The sequence below is a fragment of the Erythrolamprus reginae genome, chromosome 3 (assembly GCF_031021105.1).
Source record: "Erythrolamprus reginae isolate rEryReg1 chromosome 3, rEryReg1.hap1, whole genome shotgun sequence".
NCBI classification, from domain to species: domain Eukaryota; kingdom Metazoa; phylum Chordata; class Lepidosauria; order Squamata; family Dipsadidae; genus Erythrolamprus; species Erythrolamprus reginae.
Window position 1 is genome coordinate 70,190,295 of NC_091952.1, and position 15,360 is coordinate 70,205,654.

Below are 15,360 nucleotides of genomic sequence, written 5' to 3' on the forward strand. Positions count from 1 at the left end.
CCAGAGGGTCGGGGCCGCCACAGAGAAGGCTCTTCCCCTGGGTCCCACCAAACGACATTGTTTAGTCAACGGGACACGGAGAGGGCCAACTCTGTGGGACCTAACTGGTCGCTGGGATTTGTGCGGCAGAAGACAGTCCCGGAAATATTCTGGTCCGATGCCATGAAGGGCTTTATAGGTCATAACCAACACTTTGAATTGTGACCGATCGGCAACCAGTGCAGACTGTGGAGTGTTGGTGTGACATGGGCATATTTAGGAAGGCCCATGATAGCTCTCGCAGCTGCATTCTGCACGATCTGAAGTTTCCGAACACTTTTCAAAGGTAGCCCCATGTAGAGAGCGTTACAGTAGTCGAGCCTCGAGGTGATGAGGGCATGACTGGCTGTGAGCAGTGAGTCCCGGTCCAAATAGGGCCGCAATTGGTGCACCAGGGGGACCTGAGCAAACGCCCCCTCACCACAGCTGAAAGATGTTTCTCTAATGTGAGCTGTGGATCGAGGAGGATGCCCAAGTTGCGAACCCTCTCTGAGGGGGTTAATGATTCTCTCCCCCCCCCATGGTAATGGACGGACAGATGGAATTGTCCTTGGGAGGCAAAACCCACAGCCACTCCGTCTTATCAGGGTTGAGTTTGAGTATGTTGGCACCCATCCAGGCCCCAACAGCCTCCAGGCACTGGCACATCACTTACACTGCTTCACTGACTGGACAAGGGGTGGAGATGTAGAGCTGGGTTGTAGTGGAACAACTCAATTTTGGTCTCATCATTCCAAATGACTTTGTGCCAGCAGGTTTGAGGCTTGTCTCTGTGCTGCTTGGTGTATTGTAAGTGGGATACTTTGTGGCATTTGCATAATAATGGCTTTCTTCTGGTTACTTAAATATAAGGGCAGGCTAGATGGACCATGAGGTCTTTTTCTGCAGTCAATCTTCTATGTTTCTATGTTTCTACTTGACCATGCAGCCCATCGTTCTTCAAATGCTTCCTTATTGTGCATCTTGCAACAGCCACACCACATGGTTTTACAGTATCCTGTATTTCACCTGAAGTTTTTTGTGGGTTTTTCTTTGCATCCCAAACAATTTTCCTGGTAGTTTAATTGGTCTACCTGACCATGGTTTGGTTTCAACAGAACCCCTCATTTTCCACTTCTTGATTAGAGTTCAAACACTGCTGATTGGCAGTCTCAATTCCTTGGATATTGTTTTATATCTCTTTCCTCTTTTATACAGTTCAACTACCTTTTCCTGCAGATCCCATGACTCAGAACCCAGATACCTCAGTGCAGCACTGGATGAAGGATGCAAGGGTCTGTCAGGAAGCCAGAGCTCATTGGCCTTTTATACACACACATTGATTACATGCAAACAGGTCACAGGTGAGGATGGTTACCTTTAATAGCCATTCACACCCCTTTGTGTCAACCTGTATGCATGTTATCAGGCCAAAGGCACCAAGGTATGTAAACTTGTGATCAGGGTCATTTCCTGTTGTCATTATGATTGCAAAATAGTAAACAGATAATAAATGGCTTCAGCCAAACACTAAACATGAGTGACAGAAAGGTTTTGTGCTATCATTCATATTCTCTGAAAAATGGCTAGGAAATAATAAATTCTTCCAGGATAGGTAAACTTATGAGCACAACTATATAGGACTATGCTTTATAGGTAGACAGACAAAATTGAGGGATCCTTCATGTTTTCTTGCAGATGTTTAATTACCTGTTTTCTTAGTGAAAAACAAAACTGGATATTGAAAATGCCATATAGGATACCTTCAAAATAATGGGGCCTTCTAAAGGCAAGGCAATAACAGAAAGAAAGGTCAATTTTAAAAGAACTATGATTTCTTGACTCGCAAGTCCTTGATATAGGAATAATAACTGATTAGTATTGATATTGGTTGATGAGAATTTTATTTCTAATTAATCAACATTGATAGGAATCATCTGTTGATTTTCACACACTGTGCCCTCTATTCTATGTCAATTGATTCTATTTTGAAGATTTGGATATGCAGCACAATAAAAAAAAAATCAAATTCTAAACTGTACATCTTTCAGAAGCATACATGAGGACAAAAGGAAAGACATTTATTGTCCTACGGACTAGGCTTTTGTTTTTGTGTAACAGGCACCAGAAAATCACATTCACAGAACACCCTTAATTCTTCAATTCATGTCTCAGTCTTAAAATTAGATTATTGTCTCATGTTTTAAAGAAAGACTTGATTCATTTAATTAAATGATTTCCTACATTCTACTATAAAGAAAATATTGTATATTGGGGTGTTGGTTATTAGAAAAATCATGATATGAAATGCATTAAGATTTGTTTATTTTTGAGATTGATGTCCCTTCTCCCAACAAGAAAGCTAAGAACAATATTTTTCAAACACAGCACAGTAAAATATCCTGTAAAATCATTAAAAATACAAATATCCAGTCCAGATCTGCTACAGATCAAAAGTATTTCAAATACCACTTTTCAAGCATTGCTTGCAAGGCTATCTAAAGAGAATCCATGCAGGCTACGGCTCTGCAGGAGAGCTTGTGAATACAGTAATTCAGGCTGTCTGTGATTGGCAGGTGACAAGAATCCTGTTTTAAAATATCAGGATAGACTCAATTGAAATGTGTAGTCCTTTAGATAGCCTTATAAGTAATAACTAGCACTTTGGTTGATTGATTGACTGATCTATCTATCTATCTATCTATCTATCTATCTATCTATCTATCTATCTATCTATCTAATTCGATTTCTATGCCGCCCAATCCCGAAGGATTTAGATATATTTTGGGATGGAAATTATTGAAGCGATCCTTTGAAAGCCAATGTATTCACGAAGAAAGAGATAGCGAACAACCGCTTTGTGGATTTGTGGTAAAACAGGGCAGGCTATTTTAACTGTATTTACAACAGGGGGCCCTATGGAGTTTCGCTCTTTGGAGAAGACACTTTCTCCGCCTTAAGACTTCAGTACCATTCCTGGGCGAAAAAGAATATTAACACTCAGTCGTGAGAAGCCACTAAAAACGGGATTCCGCGCGGCGTGAAGGGAGAAGAGCAAAAGCCGCGTTCGTACGACGGGAGACGCTTCACCCAATTCGACGCTTCCGTTTCTAAAAGCAGGAGGCCGGTGGAAAGTTCAAGCGCATTTTAACAGCCTCGGCCGCCAGCCTTGAAAGTGCCTCCTTTAATCCTAGGCGGGAGGCGCGACGAGGCAGAAATCTCCTCAGGAAAAGTCGCTGGTGGAGCCGGGCATGCCCATTGAGGCCGACTTTTAAACAATAATAATAATAATTTTTTTTCAAATTTTATGTTACAAACAACAATAAAACATGACAAAGCGTCAAAACAATAATTACACAGTTATATAATAAATCGTTTTTGATTCACAGGGCATTGGGTTCGTAAGAAATTATACAGTTCCATAGGTCCGTTTGGACTTTTTAAATTATTATTATTATTATTTCCAGTCGCAAGCCCACGAAGCTCTCGGCAGCGCCGCTAAGTGAATTCCCCGTGAACATTTTGTCCCCACAGCGACCTTTGCCTCCAACACCACCCCAATTGCAAACAAAAGCATTCTCTCTCTCCTCACGCCCCTCCGTCCTTTACGGTCGTTCAAACGGGTCAGGAAACACTCGGGAAAGAAAAGCGCGGTGAGCGTGTGTGTGTGGAGTCAATTCGTGAATACAGCACCCTCCGCACACGCACACACACAAACCCGCCTCGCACCCGGGCAGGTTGCAGCCGGGAGCAAGTAATTGTTCGGGCAGAGGGGCGAAATGGTAGCGGCGGGGGCCACGTGATCACTCCTCCCCTGCCTGCCTGCTTCCCTCCCGCCGGGCGGGTCTCTGGGGCAGCTGCCCACACCGGGGTGCCCGTCCACCCTCCCTCCTCCCTCCCCACCGCCGCCGCAGTCTCCTCCCTCTACCGCCCCCCCTCCCGCGTTCGCAGGCGGGCGGACGGCAGGCAGGCACCGGCTGGAACTCAGTGGGTCGGACGCAGCCATGGCGGAGAGAGGCGAAGGAGAGGAGCTGCTCCGACCGCCGCTTCCCGCCGCGGGCTCGCCGGGCCCCAAGCGCCTGTGCTCGCGGGCTGTGGGGGCGGCGACGCTGCCCCGATCCGGAATCTACCCGGGAGGTCCCGTCGGAACCGCAGCGGCGCCGGCGGGCGGAGGCGGGACGCGCGGCTGCTGCCCACCGAGCGAGCCGGCGTCGGGGCCTGGCCGCGGGCCGGAGGGGGCGCTGCTGCCCCTGCTGCAACCCGAGTCGCTGCTGGACGCGGCAGCCAAGCGGGTGGCCGGCAGCTGGGCCTTCGAGCGAGTGGAGGGCCGCTTCCAGCGCATCCCGGAGCCCGTGCAGCGCCGCATCGTCTATTGGAGCTTCCCCCGCAGCGAGCGTCAGATATGCATGTACTCCAGCTTTCAGCCCGGCCGTGCCAACGGGGCGGCCGGCGGTGCCTCAGTAACCGCGGGCGGCGGCGGGGGGACGAACGTCGGAGTCGAGGAGAACCCGGCCACCGTCCCTGGACCAGCTCTTCCCTCGGGGGCATGCGGCCCGGCTCCTATGCCAGCCGCCGGCGCCGCCGTCTCCGAGGGGCTCCCGTTCCGCAGAGGCATCCGCCTCCTGGAGACGGGCGCCGTGGAGAACGCGTTGCAAGTGGGTGAGTGCAAACGCCCCGCTTCTGTCATGCCCGGATATTCTTCCCGTCCGCTTTCCTCCCTTGTCCTTTTCCCTGCCCCGTCTGCCTCCTCCTTCTTCTGCCCTTCCGCTGCCCTCCCGCCTGTCACAAGTCCCATTCCGGTTTCCAACCTCGCCCTCCGCTTCCCTTTCTACCTTTATCCCACCCTCGCCTTCTTCTTCCTCTCTCCTCCCACCACTCCCTTGTAGCGCCTTTACTCCCTCTGTGCTCCCAGATCCCGACAACCCCCCTCCCCTCAGACGCACACTCACAAGGACATCCGCACGCGCGCGCGCACTCTCACACACGCACGCACGACCGCAGCCTTTTGTCTGCTCTTGTTAGTAATTTGACAGGACTTTCCACCGCGGCCCGCTCTTGGCGGGAGGGCGGGGGAGGAAGAGAGCAGGATATGTGGAGTGCGTTTTGTGGCAAGATTGATATTTGTTACAAATAGCGTTGTTTCTTGTAACCTTGTTGGTAATTGAGGGAGGGGGGGGGCGTTGTTGCTAATGGTTGGGAGGGCAGACATTGGTAGGAAAGCTCCTTCCGAAGCATTTAGGCAGCTGCCGCTTGAGTGAGCTGAACTAGACTTGAGGTAATACACCTTTTCACCCAAATTGTGTCTTGCCCGGACCGCTCCCAAATATCCCCCCCTCCCTGCCGGTGACAGTAGCCCAAAGGCCAGATGAGGATAACCAAAAAAAAAAATCGCATAAAAGGGCAATTTGGGAAACTGTGGAATCTAAACAGTGAGTTGGTGCTTTTAAAATGGAAGAAAACCATACCTATAACTGCATAAATTAGAAAACGAGTATTGAGGTATGAAAGGAACAAATGATAGAACTGTGACACCCCCCCCCCCCGGTTCTGCTTTAAGTAAACAGCGGTGTAAGTTGTAAGATGCTATAACTACATGTGTGTGTGTGTGTGTGTGTGTGTGTGTGTGTGTGTGTATGAGTAACATATTTTTGCTGATAAGGAAAAGGAAGGGAAACTACTGTAGATCTATTTCTCGGGCTTATTTGCCCTCATCAGGTAGCCACTGGAGAAAAAAGCTACAAAAAACCCCACTCATATATATACACTGCTCAAAAAAATTAAGGGAACACTTAAACACAATATAACTCCAAGTAAATCAAAGTTCTGTGAAATCAAACTGTCCACTTAAGAAGCAACACTGATTGACAGTCAATTTCACATAGTGTTGTGCACATTCAACTTTGTACAGAACAACAAAGTATTCAGTGAGAATATTTCATTCATTCAGATCTAAGATGTGTTATTTGAGTGTTCCCTTTATTTTTTTGGCCAGTATATATATAAGTGTATGTATGTGTGTGTACTTTTCCTTTTTCAGTTTTTTTGTTTTCTATGTATTGTTTTCTTTTTTGCATACATGTTTTTGTATACGTATTTTCTATGTATTGTTTTCTTTTTTGTATACGTTACCAATAAGGAAGATTAAGCCTACTCAGGCTTTATGCTCTGGGGAATCCAGAGCATGATACCATGGTCTTTCGAGACTGAAGGATGCCTATGCAATGCAACGTCATAAATACATGCGTCAGCTTTTTTTTTTAAAAAAAACTTTCAATAAAAATCTTTTTAAAAAATAAATGAAATGGACGAAAATACTGCTTTCCACCCAAAGAATTGTTAACTTTCCTGGATTGCAACAAATAGTGTTCGTGAGCAGAAAAACAAAACATGTATAACTCTGACAAAGTATATGGTTACTTGGCATTTTACTATTCCTTTTCATTTAAAAGATACTGCATTTTATTATTCCATTGGAAATTTTAAAAACCCTGAAATTCTTTGATTACCTTGACATTCTGCACAAAGTTCATCATTGCTAGGTTGATCAGAGGCTTGTGAATGAAAACAATGCAACAATATGAAAGAAAATAATCTCATTTGCATAGTTAATAGAGATAAATGAAATGAGCATTCTCATCAAAATATGGTGTCCTGGTATGATTTGTTTTGCAAATCAGAAATGTAAAGTTATTTTGTACTTAGTCTACTGTCATTCATCAGCATTTCATTTTTGAATCATTAAAAAAATCCCAATACAATGAAGGAAAAGTACAGTGGTGCAACCTAGACCTAATTTAAAGGACATGAATATTCTACATTGATTTTGGTACCATACTCTGGTATAGTTACATGGCATTTTGGTAAAGAGATTATTTTGTTAGATTTTTTCCCCCTAGACTGGGACTTTTTCCAGTTTTGATAATAGATCCTTCAGTTATTTAAGATAATTAAGAAAGGATTAAATGATACACATAACAAAAGAAACGAATCTTCATAAAGACTTCATTAGAGTATTCCTCTAATAAAATATTTAATTGCTACCCAGTTTGGCCATCTCTACATGATAGAACATTTCAGACTGAACAAATAAAAAGTATTAAATTTCTTATAAAGAAAGACATTAAATTAGTATTACATTTGGTACATGAATGTTGGGGGTGGGAATTTTAGATTTGATTTAATGTATATAAATTCATTTGGAATGATTTTTAAATGATTTTTGTTGCAATAATATGCACCACCAGATGGGTAAATTATAAGTAGCTTATGCTCTTATTTATAGGAATCTTCAAGTCAAGCTAAATGCTTTGGTATTCTCTTATCAATATTTGCTATAACAATTTTAAAATGCTTTCTCTAAAATGATACTTTTAAAACATAGGGAGTAAATAAACAATTCATAAGAGACAAAAATCATTTCAGTCTCTTAATTATATTAAAATGTATCTATCTAAATGGCAAAGACACATTTCTTGAATATCAAAGAGAAAAGATTAAGTTTGTAAAGGTGTTTCACTTTTGAAACACCTTTACAAACTTTTGAAAGGTGTTTCAACTATGTTCAGTTTCAGTGTAAATCAAATTACATAGGCCTGTTGATGCTTATACCGAAAGTATGGTTATTGTTAAAATAACTTGGGCATTTTATAATTCCATGTTTAGTACAAATATCTTGAGACTTGCAGATAGTAACAGAACTTCTTATTTGCTAGGTTCTGTATTAATAAATGTAAACTTTAAATGCAGACTGGCTATTTGTTAAAGTGTTTTTTTAATGGATTACTCAGCGGTGTCAGTGATGGTTTACTTATTGAAGTATGAATCATGAATGTGTGCTTCATGTAGGTATATAGCCTATTCAGCCCATGATACTAAAAATGGTTGGCATTGATGCTCTATCTCAGTTTCTTTTTTAAAATCTAATTCATAACAGGGTTGGAGAAAGAGATGAAAAATTGCTTACTTAATAGAGAAAGCAGTTAAGGTCTATTTGCATAATATTGTAAGCTGTTTGCCAGAAAGGGGCTGAGCAATAATTTAATAAAACAAACATGCTCTGGGGTGATATATGTTTATTTTGTGCAGATGGTGGGCATAATTCACTCTGTAATTCTACAGGTAATCACACTTTTTAATGTAAAGAGAGGCATAACCCTAACCAGCAAGAAATTTTTTTTAGGTCTAGAAATATTTGCACTGAAATTGGAAATTTGATGCTTGGATATATGGGGTCATTGTATTTTAATGGAAAAAAATTCAACCTATGAAATCAGCTGCCAATTATTATAATAAACACTATTTATGGTTCTGCATTTCTTTAAGTTGCCATACAACCAATGCATTTTTATATCTCTTCCTACCTGGTAAAATCATGTGAATACAAAAGAAATATTGTTTCAAAATAATGTTGGCATTTATAAAACAGATAGTTGTGCATTTGTGCTTAAGCAATAAAAAATAATAGAGGCGGACAAGATAAAATTATTTTTGCATGTAACCTTTTAGTAACTACCATTATCAACAGTTTATTGATCTTTCATATTTGGAAAAGCAAACACTGTTTCATTTCAATGTAACTACAGTCGCTAAATTGATATTTGGACACAAACATCTTATCTTTTAATAAGGACATAATAATACATATTTAGTTTTGTGCGGCAATAGTAGTATTTAAAATTACTAGATGTATTAAAAATAAAAGTATACAGAATCTTAACATGAAACATTAATATCTGCTAGGTGAGGATATTAATATTTAGTAAGCTAATTTTCATTCTTTTTCTGTACTTGTGTAAATGGAGACTATTTTTTAAAAATCAGATATACTCAAGCTTTGCAATGCTCAAGTAATAAATACATTTGTGCCACTCCTGTTAAAGATTCCATTTGGGCTAGGACTGGGTGAGGAAGAAATGTAGTACAGTATTTACTAAAAGGTTTTCAGTTTTCAAGAGATATCCTTTGCTCAGGCTTAGTTTTAGCAGCGCCACTGATAAATTAGCTTTTGTCTTAACTGCCTAATATTTTTACCCATTTTGGAAGGTTAAAAATGTATAAGAATAGTTAAAATTCAGTACTGAAGTTTGATAACAGAGAAATGTCTACAGATGCTCCAGAGACCTGCAGATATGTTCTTATACATCATGTCATGTAAGTATGATAGGCAGTATAGAAATTTGATAAATAAATAAACCATGCTGGAAATCATGAGCTGGTGGAAAACCATTTGCCAATTGCAATACTGTTGCGATTGACAGATATTTTTGACATAATAATAAATAAAATAAAGTAGATCCACATATTTAGCCCTCTGTCAAAACTTTCTTCAGACTATGCTTGTCATTCTAAGCTTGCTGTGACTTTAAAAATATTTTGCAGTTCATTTCTGAATTTCTCATGTTTCTGCTGGAAGAAATGACCGTTGCTATTAGATATAGTTTTAATTAGTTATTCAAAATATTAGAACAAACTTATTTAATGTAATATAGTTTGGCCTTTAGAGGCTAACTTTCAAACTTAAAAGCTTGTATAGTATTGATTTTTGTTATATAGTTTATAGAATCATAATCGAGTTGGAAATTAAAAGATCCCAGCTGGTTGAACACATCCAAAAGAGAGCTCAGCATCTCAGTGGGTAATTAGCTCTAAATTGCTGTGATCAATCCCCCCTACCCCCAACATTCAATTGGAAACTGATTTCCTGGAACTTAAATCCATTATTTCTATGCCTGATATTTTGGAACAATAGAGAACATGTGGACCTTCTTCTATACAGTTGAACTTGGGACTTGTTAATTGTTCCGTGAGGTGTGATAAGTACCAAACAATTCCCCCCCCCCCAAGGAATAATGTAAATAAATTTAATGCATTCTCAAACCAATGACAAGGTACCTTTTTAAGGAACTATGTAAAAAGATAGGGTCATATACCATTACTTTACATGAGAAATAATCCTAAAAATTAATAAATACTTGGATTAAATAACATCAAAACTTTATTTATTTATTTATTTATTTATTCATTCATTCATTCATTCATGTATCGCTCTTCCCCTGGGTCCCACCAAATGACTTTGTTTAGTCGACGGGACCCGGAGAAGGCCAACTCTGTGGGACCTAACTGGTCACTGGGATTCGTGCGGCAGAAGGTGGTCCCGGAGATATTCTGGTCTGATGCCTAAATTGATGTGGAAAAAATGCACAAATGTACACAAAATGACCACAGAAGCTAAGATAAATCTGCCAAGGGATGTGCTGGAAAGGGTAGCGAGGCAACTGCCACCGACAAGTTCTAGCTTGTGTTTTAAATACCAAATAAATTATGAGTACTGGGGCAATTTTTTCTTGTCAAAATGCATTGAGTACCAAATTTGATGACCTTCTTAGCACTTGAGGACCCACATACATGTAACATTATTTAAGGTATCATCGTATCCCTCATTTTGAGGTTAAAATTACTACATCCCAGCTGCTTCAATGACTTTTCTCAGGATTCACTTCTTGTCTCGTGGTATTCTTGTCCTTTTGTGGAACTTTTTCCCAATTTTTAGTAGTTATTTTGTTGATTTATATGATGTCCTCTTGCCACGTGACCTTGAGTGGCTAGCAATGTGAAAAGAGTTAATATTGTGCAAGGGATCAGATGCTTTTGGTCAGATTTTTCTTTCAGGTTCTTGTCATTTAAATATTGTAGGCTTCTGAGGATTGTTGATGAAGTAAAATTTTTGTCTGAGCATTTTTTAGTCCCTGGGGAACTAGTAGTAAATAGATTTGGCAATTTTTTGTATTGTTAGTAAAACAAGCTCTCATCTCATACTTATTTTCACTAGACATGATAATGAGACCAAAGAAATACTATACAGGGAGTCCTTGAGTTAAGGCTGTTTGTTCAGCAACTGTTTGAAGTTATGATGATACTGAATGAAGAAACTTAGGAACAGCTCTCAAAGTTCCAGTCATTGCAATGGCCCCAAAGTCACTTGAACAAAATTTGGACGCTTGTCAATATTTATGTTTGGTTGCAACAGTCTGCTGGCTTCCCAAAAGCAAAGTCAGTGGGGAAGTCAAGAGGGAAAACCACAAGTTTCTTCACTCACACACACACACACCATCCGCTTCACTCATTCACACCCACCAGGTTTGATTTTTCCCATCCTCCCTGCATTTGTGCATAGACAAGCATCCACCAGCTCCCCTCTTCCTTGGCTCTTCCTGTGTTCACAGACAACTATGCACACACCTCTCACGCACCCCCCCTCTTTCCCGTGCAGGCAGGAACCTCACAATCCTCTTTCACTGGCCTACCAAAGTTCACTCTGCAGTGCAGCATCCCCCAATTTGTGTGTAGCCTGCGCTGATCTCTCAAGGCCTCCTCCACCCTTTCTGTAGTACCCATCTCATGCTTACCAGAGGCTGCTTATGCATCCTACTTATCAACCTGAAGGACTTCCTAGATCAGGGATGGCGAACCTATGGCACGGGTGCCACAAGTGGCACGCAGAGCCATATCTGCTGGCATGCGAGCCATTGCCCTAGCTCAGCTCCAATTTGCATGTTTGTGCTGGCCAGCTGACTTTTGGCTTGCACAGAGCTCTAGGAGGATGTTTTTGGCTTCCACAGAGCCTCCTGGGGGATGGGGGAGGGCGTTTTTGACCCTCCCTTGGCTCCAGGGAAGCCTTTAGAGCCTCTGGCCCCACTAGATGTTGGGAAGCAGGCCGCACTCAGCCTCCAGAGGGCCTGGGGGGGGGGCGTTGGAAGCTGTTTTTGCCCTCCCCAGGCATTGAATTAGGGGTGTGGGCAATTGTGCATGCACGAACGCACAACTCTTTTGGCACCCGAGAAAATAAAGGTTCACCATCACTGGCCTAGATGGAATTCGGTTAAATTCGGTTAACAACTGCAACAAGGAATGTCAGGATTGCCATCACTAAGCAATGAAGTCATACAGTGTCACGGTTTATTACTTGATTGATTGATTGATTGGATTTGTATGCCGCCCCTCTCCGTGGACTTGGGGCGGCTAACAACAGTGATAAAAACAGCATGTGACAATCCAATACTAAAACAACTAAAAAACCCTTATTTATAAAACCAAACATACATACAAACATACCATGCATAAATTGTAGAGGCCTAGGGGAAAAGAATATCTCAGTTCCCCCATGGCTGACGGCAGAGGAGGAGCTTACGAAAGGCGAGGAAGGTTGGGGGCAATCTAATCTCTGGGGGGAGTTGGTTCCAGAGGGCTGGGGCCACCACAGAGAAGGCTCTTCCCTGGGTCCCGCCAAATGACATTTTTTAGGACTAGCAATCCCAATCCCAAATGCCATTATAACTCATGGGATATCTGTGCATATGTACAGTGTAGCCCTCCTTAAACCATTTCCAGCTTTGAACACTCTTCGGTGTTAAATGACATTGGATTTTTAATCTTATCACTCTGACATCTGTCTTCTTCTGGAAATATCCAACGCAATCTCTCAACGTATTTGATGCTCCTTTCCCCTCAGTTGTGTACTTCTTTCCAATAATGGTTTTTGGAGAGTTCTTTCAGGGTCAGTAATGAGAAGACGAAGAGACAATTTGAGGATGAAAAGTGATCATAAAGAAATAAGATATATGTGAGCATCAGTTTGGAAAGCAGTAGTGCTTTTCTTAATGGAGAGTCCAATCAGCAAAACAGCTCTTATTGGCAGTCCACAGAAGCAGTAAGACATACGAGCACCTTTTTCAGTTGCTTGGGTACTGTATCAAATGTTCTATGGAGCGAAGAACAGAACTTACACTCTGATGCTTTATTATTAAAAATATCACTGGCTATTTTTTTGTATAGGTAGTCTTCGATTTACGACCATAATTGAGCCCAGAAGTTCTGTTATTTTGTGAGATAGTTATTAAGCTAATTTTGCCCTGTATTACAACTTTTCTTCCCACGGTTGTTATATGAACCATTGCAGTTATTAAGTTAGTAACACGGTTGTTACGTGAATCTGAGTTCCCCATTGACATTGCTTGTCAGGAGACTGCAAAAGGTGGCCATGTGACCCCTGGATTCTGCAACCGCCATAGATATGAATCAGTTGCCAGCAGAGGTGGGTTTCAGAAGGTTCTGACCAGTTCTGGACAACTGGTAACAGAAATTTTGAGTAGTTTGGAGAACTGGAAAATACCACCTCTGACTAGCCATCCCTCATCTATTCTCTACCTCCCGAGTCCCAGCTCATCGGGAGGAAATGGGGATTTTATACTGTCCTCCCTCTGCCATGCCCACCAAGCTGCACCACACCCATCAAGCCACATCCACAGAATCAGTAGTAAACATCTTTCCGCTTTGATGAGAGGGGCGTTTGCCCAGGTTTGCCTGGTGCAGCAGTTGCGGTCCTATCTGGACCGGAACTCACTGCTCACAGTCACTCATGCCCTCATCACCTTGAGGTTCGACTACTGTAATGCTCTCTACATGGGGCTACCTTTGAAAAGTGTTCAGAAACTTCAGATCGTGCAGAATGCAGCTGCGAGAGCAATCATGGGCTTCCCAAGGTATGCCTATGTTACACCAACACTCCGCAGTCTGCATTGGTTGCCGATCAATTTCTGGTCACAATTCAAAGTGTTGGTTATAACCTATAAAGCCCTTCATGGCATCGGACCAGAATATCTCCGGGACCGCCTTCTGCCGCACGAATCCCAGCGACCGGTTAGGTCCCACAGAGTTGGCCTTCTCCGGGTCCCGTCGACTAAACAATGTCGTTTGGCGGGGCCCAGGAGAAGAGCCTTCTCTGTGGTGGCCCCGACCCTCTGGAACCAGCTCCCACCGGAGATCAGAATTGCCCCCACCCTCCTTGCCTATCGTAAAGTTCTTAAGATCCATCTCTGCCATCAGGCATGGGGGAACTGAGACATCTCCCCCGGGCCTATACAGTTTATACATGGTATGTTTGTGTGTATGTTTGCTTTTAATACAGTAATGGGGTTTTTAGCGTTTTTTTAAATTATTAGATTTGTTCTTACATTGTCTGTTATTGCTGTGAGCCGCCCCAAGTCTACGGAGAGGGGCGGCATACAAATCTAAATAATAATAATAATAATAATAACAACAACAACAACAACAATAACAACAACAACAACAATAATAACAACAATAATAAAGTTTTTTGAATCCCACCACTGGTTGCCTGGCATCTGAATTTTCAGCACGTGAACATGGGTATGCTGCAATAGTCCTAAGTTTGGAAAATGGCCATAAGTCCATTTTTTCAGAGCTGTTTTATCTTTGAATGGTTGTAAGTAGAGGACTACCTGTATCTTGAAACAAGGAAGGGATATTTTCTTCACCTTTTATGGAAAAAGGAATCTTATGACTTTACAAATGTAGATTTGCCTAATGGCTGTTGTGGTGATGATGGGGAATCAGAGCATGCAGTTAGTTGATGCGGTTAATATGTTCTTTGAATGTCCTATTATATTTGTTTTCATCCAATTTTCAGGTCTACTGTGGTATTTGACCTGGATTTGTGTCATGAGTACAGCAGATACTGTTTGAAACTGTCACATGACTGCTAAGCAGTTACTATAAGCAGCAAGCATGTCTAGAAAAAAATCCACTGGAATGGTGATGCATAGATAAAACGAGCTACATAGTAGAATCCGCCCCTGATGTTCCTGGATATGTATTGGCAGTGAAAAATCCTCAGCAGTTGAAACTTGTGTGAATAGGATGTGCAGATACAGGAGAATTAATGTTTCTACATAGGTAACAATTATGCAGAAGTTGTTTCAGCAAGTGATTTTCATACAAGCTGTACTTCCTGCTCACTGTTAAAGGTACCCCTTACATACCAGGGCTGTCAAACTATGGGCCAGATGTGTCACTCACTGGCCACCGCTGTGAGTTTTATACCTCTGCCTTAGACTGTTTCGCATCCTATGAATGCAGCCTTAGTTTTCCAGGGCTGATTTTTTAATAATTGTAGCAGATTTCAGCTCTCATGGCAATAGGATTTATTTCTGGTTAAGTACAACTTTGTGTTTTCTCCAGGCAATATTTTACATTTTAATCTTCTTTGGTTTAACGATGATTACAGGGTGCTTTCCTCAACACATTTTGTAACATTAAGTCTTGCTAAAGTACATCAATAGAAAATGAAGAAGACTGAGGCAGTCAGTTCTTTTAAATTCTTTATTTTTCCAGCAGGAGGAAAGCTCTTTTTGAAAGTGACTTCAGCTCAGAACGCGACTGACTGAAACAGTGTCAGTGCGCTCCTTTTATACTTTCACTTTCCCGCTTAAACTCAACTGTCAATTTCTTAGCCAATCACAATGCTCAATCCACATCCAACTATTT

The 15,360-nt window shown here is 41.8% G+C and overlaps 1 protein-coding gene across 1 annotated transcript in view; it reads left to right on the forward strand.

Annotated features, from left to right (window-relative positions):
- Positions 1 to 3,848: 3,848 nt before the first annotated feature.
- The window catches only part of ZSWIM5 (zinc finger SWIM-type containing 5), a 148,931-nt gene continuing 137,419 nt past the window's right edge, over positions 3,849 to 15,360 (forward strand). Inside the window, exon 1 of the mRNA XM_070745770.1 lies at positions 3,849 to 4,677. Within this exon, the coding sequence (XP_070601871.1) occupies positions 4,023 to 4,677 (655 nt within the window). The 5' untranslated portion in view covers positions 3,849 to 4,022. The remainder of the gene's footprint in view (positions 4,678 to 15,360) is intronic.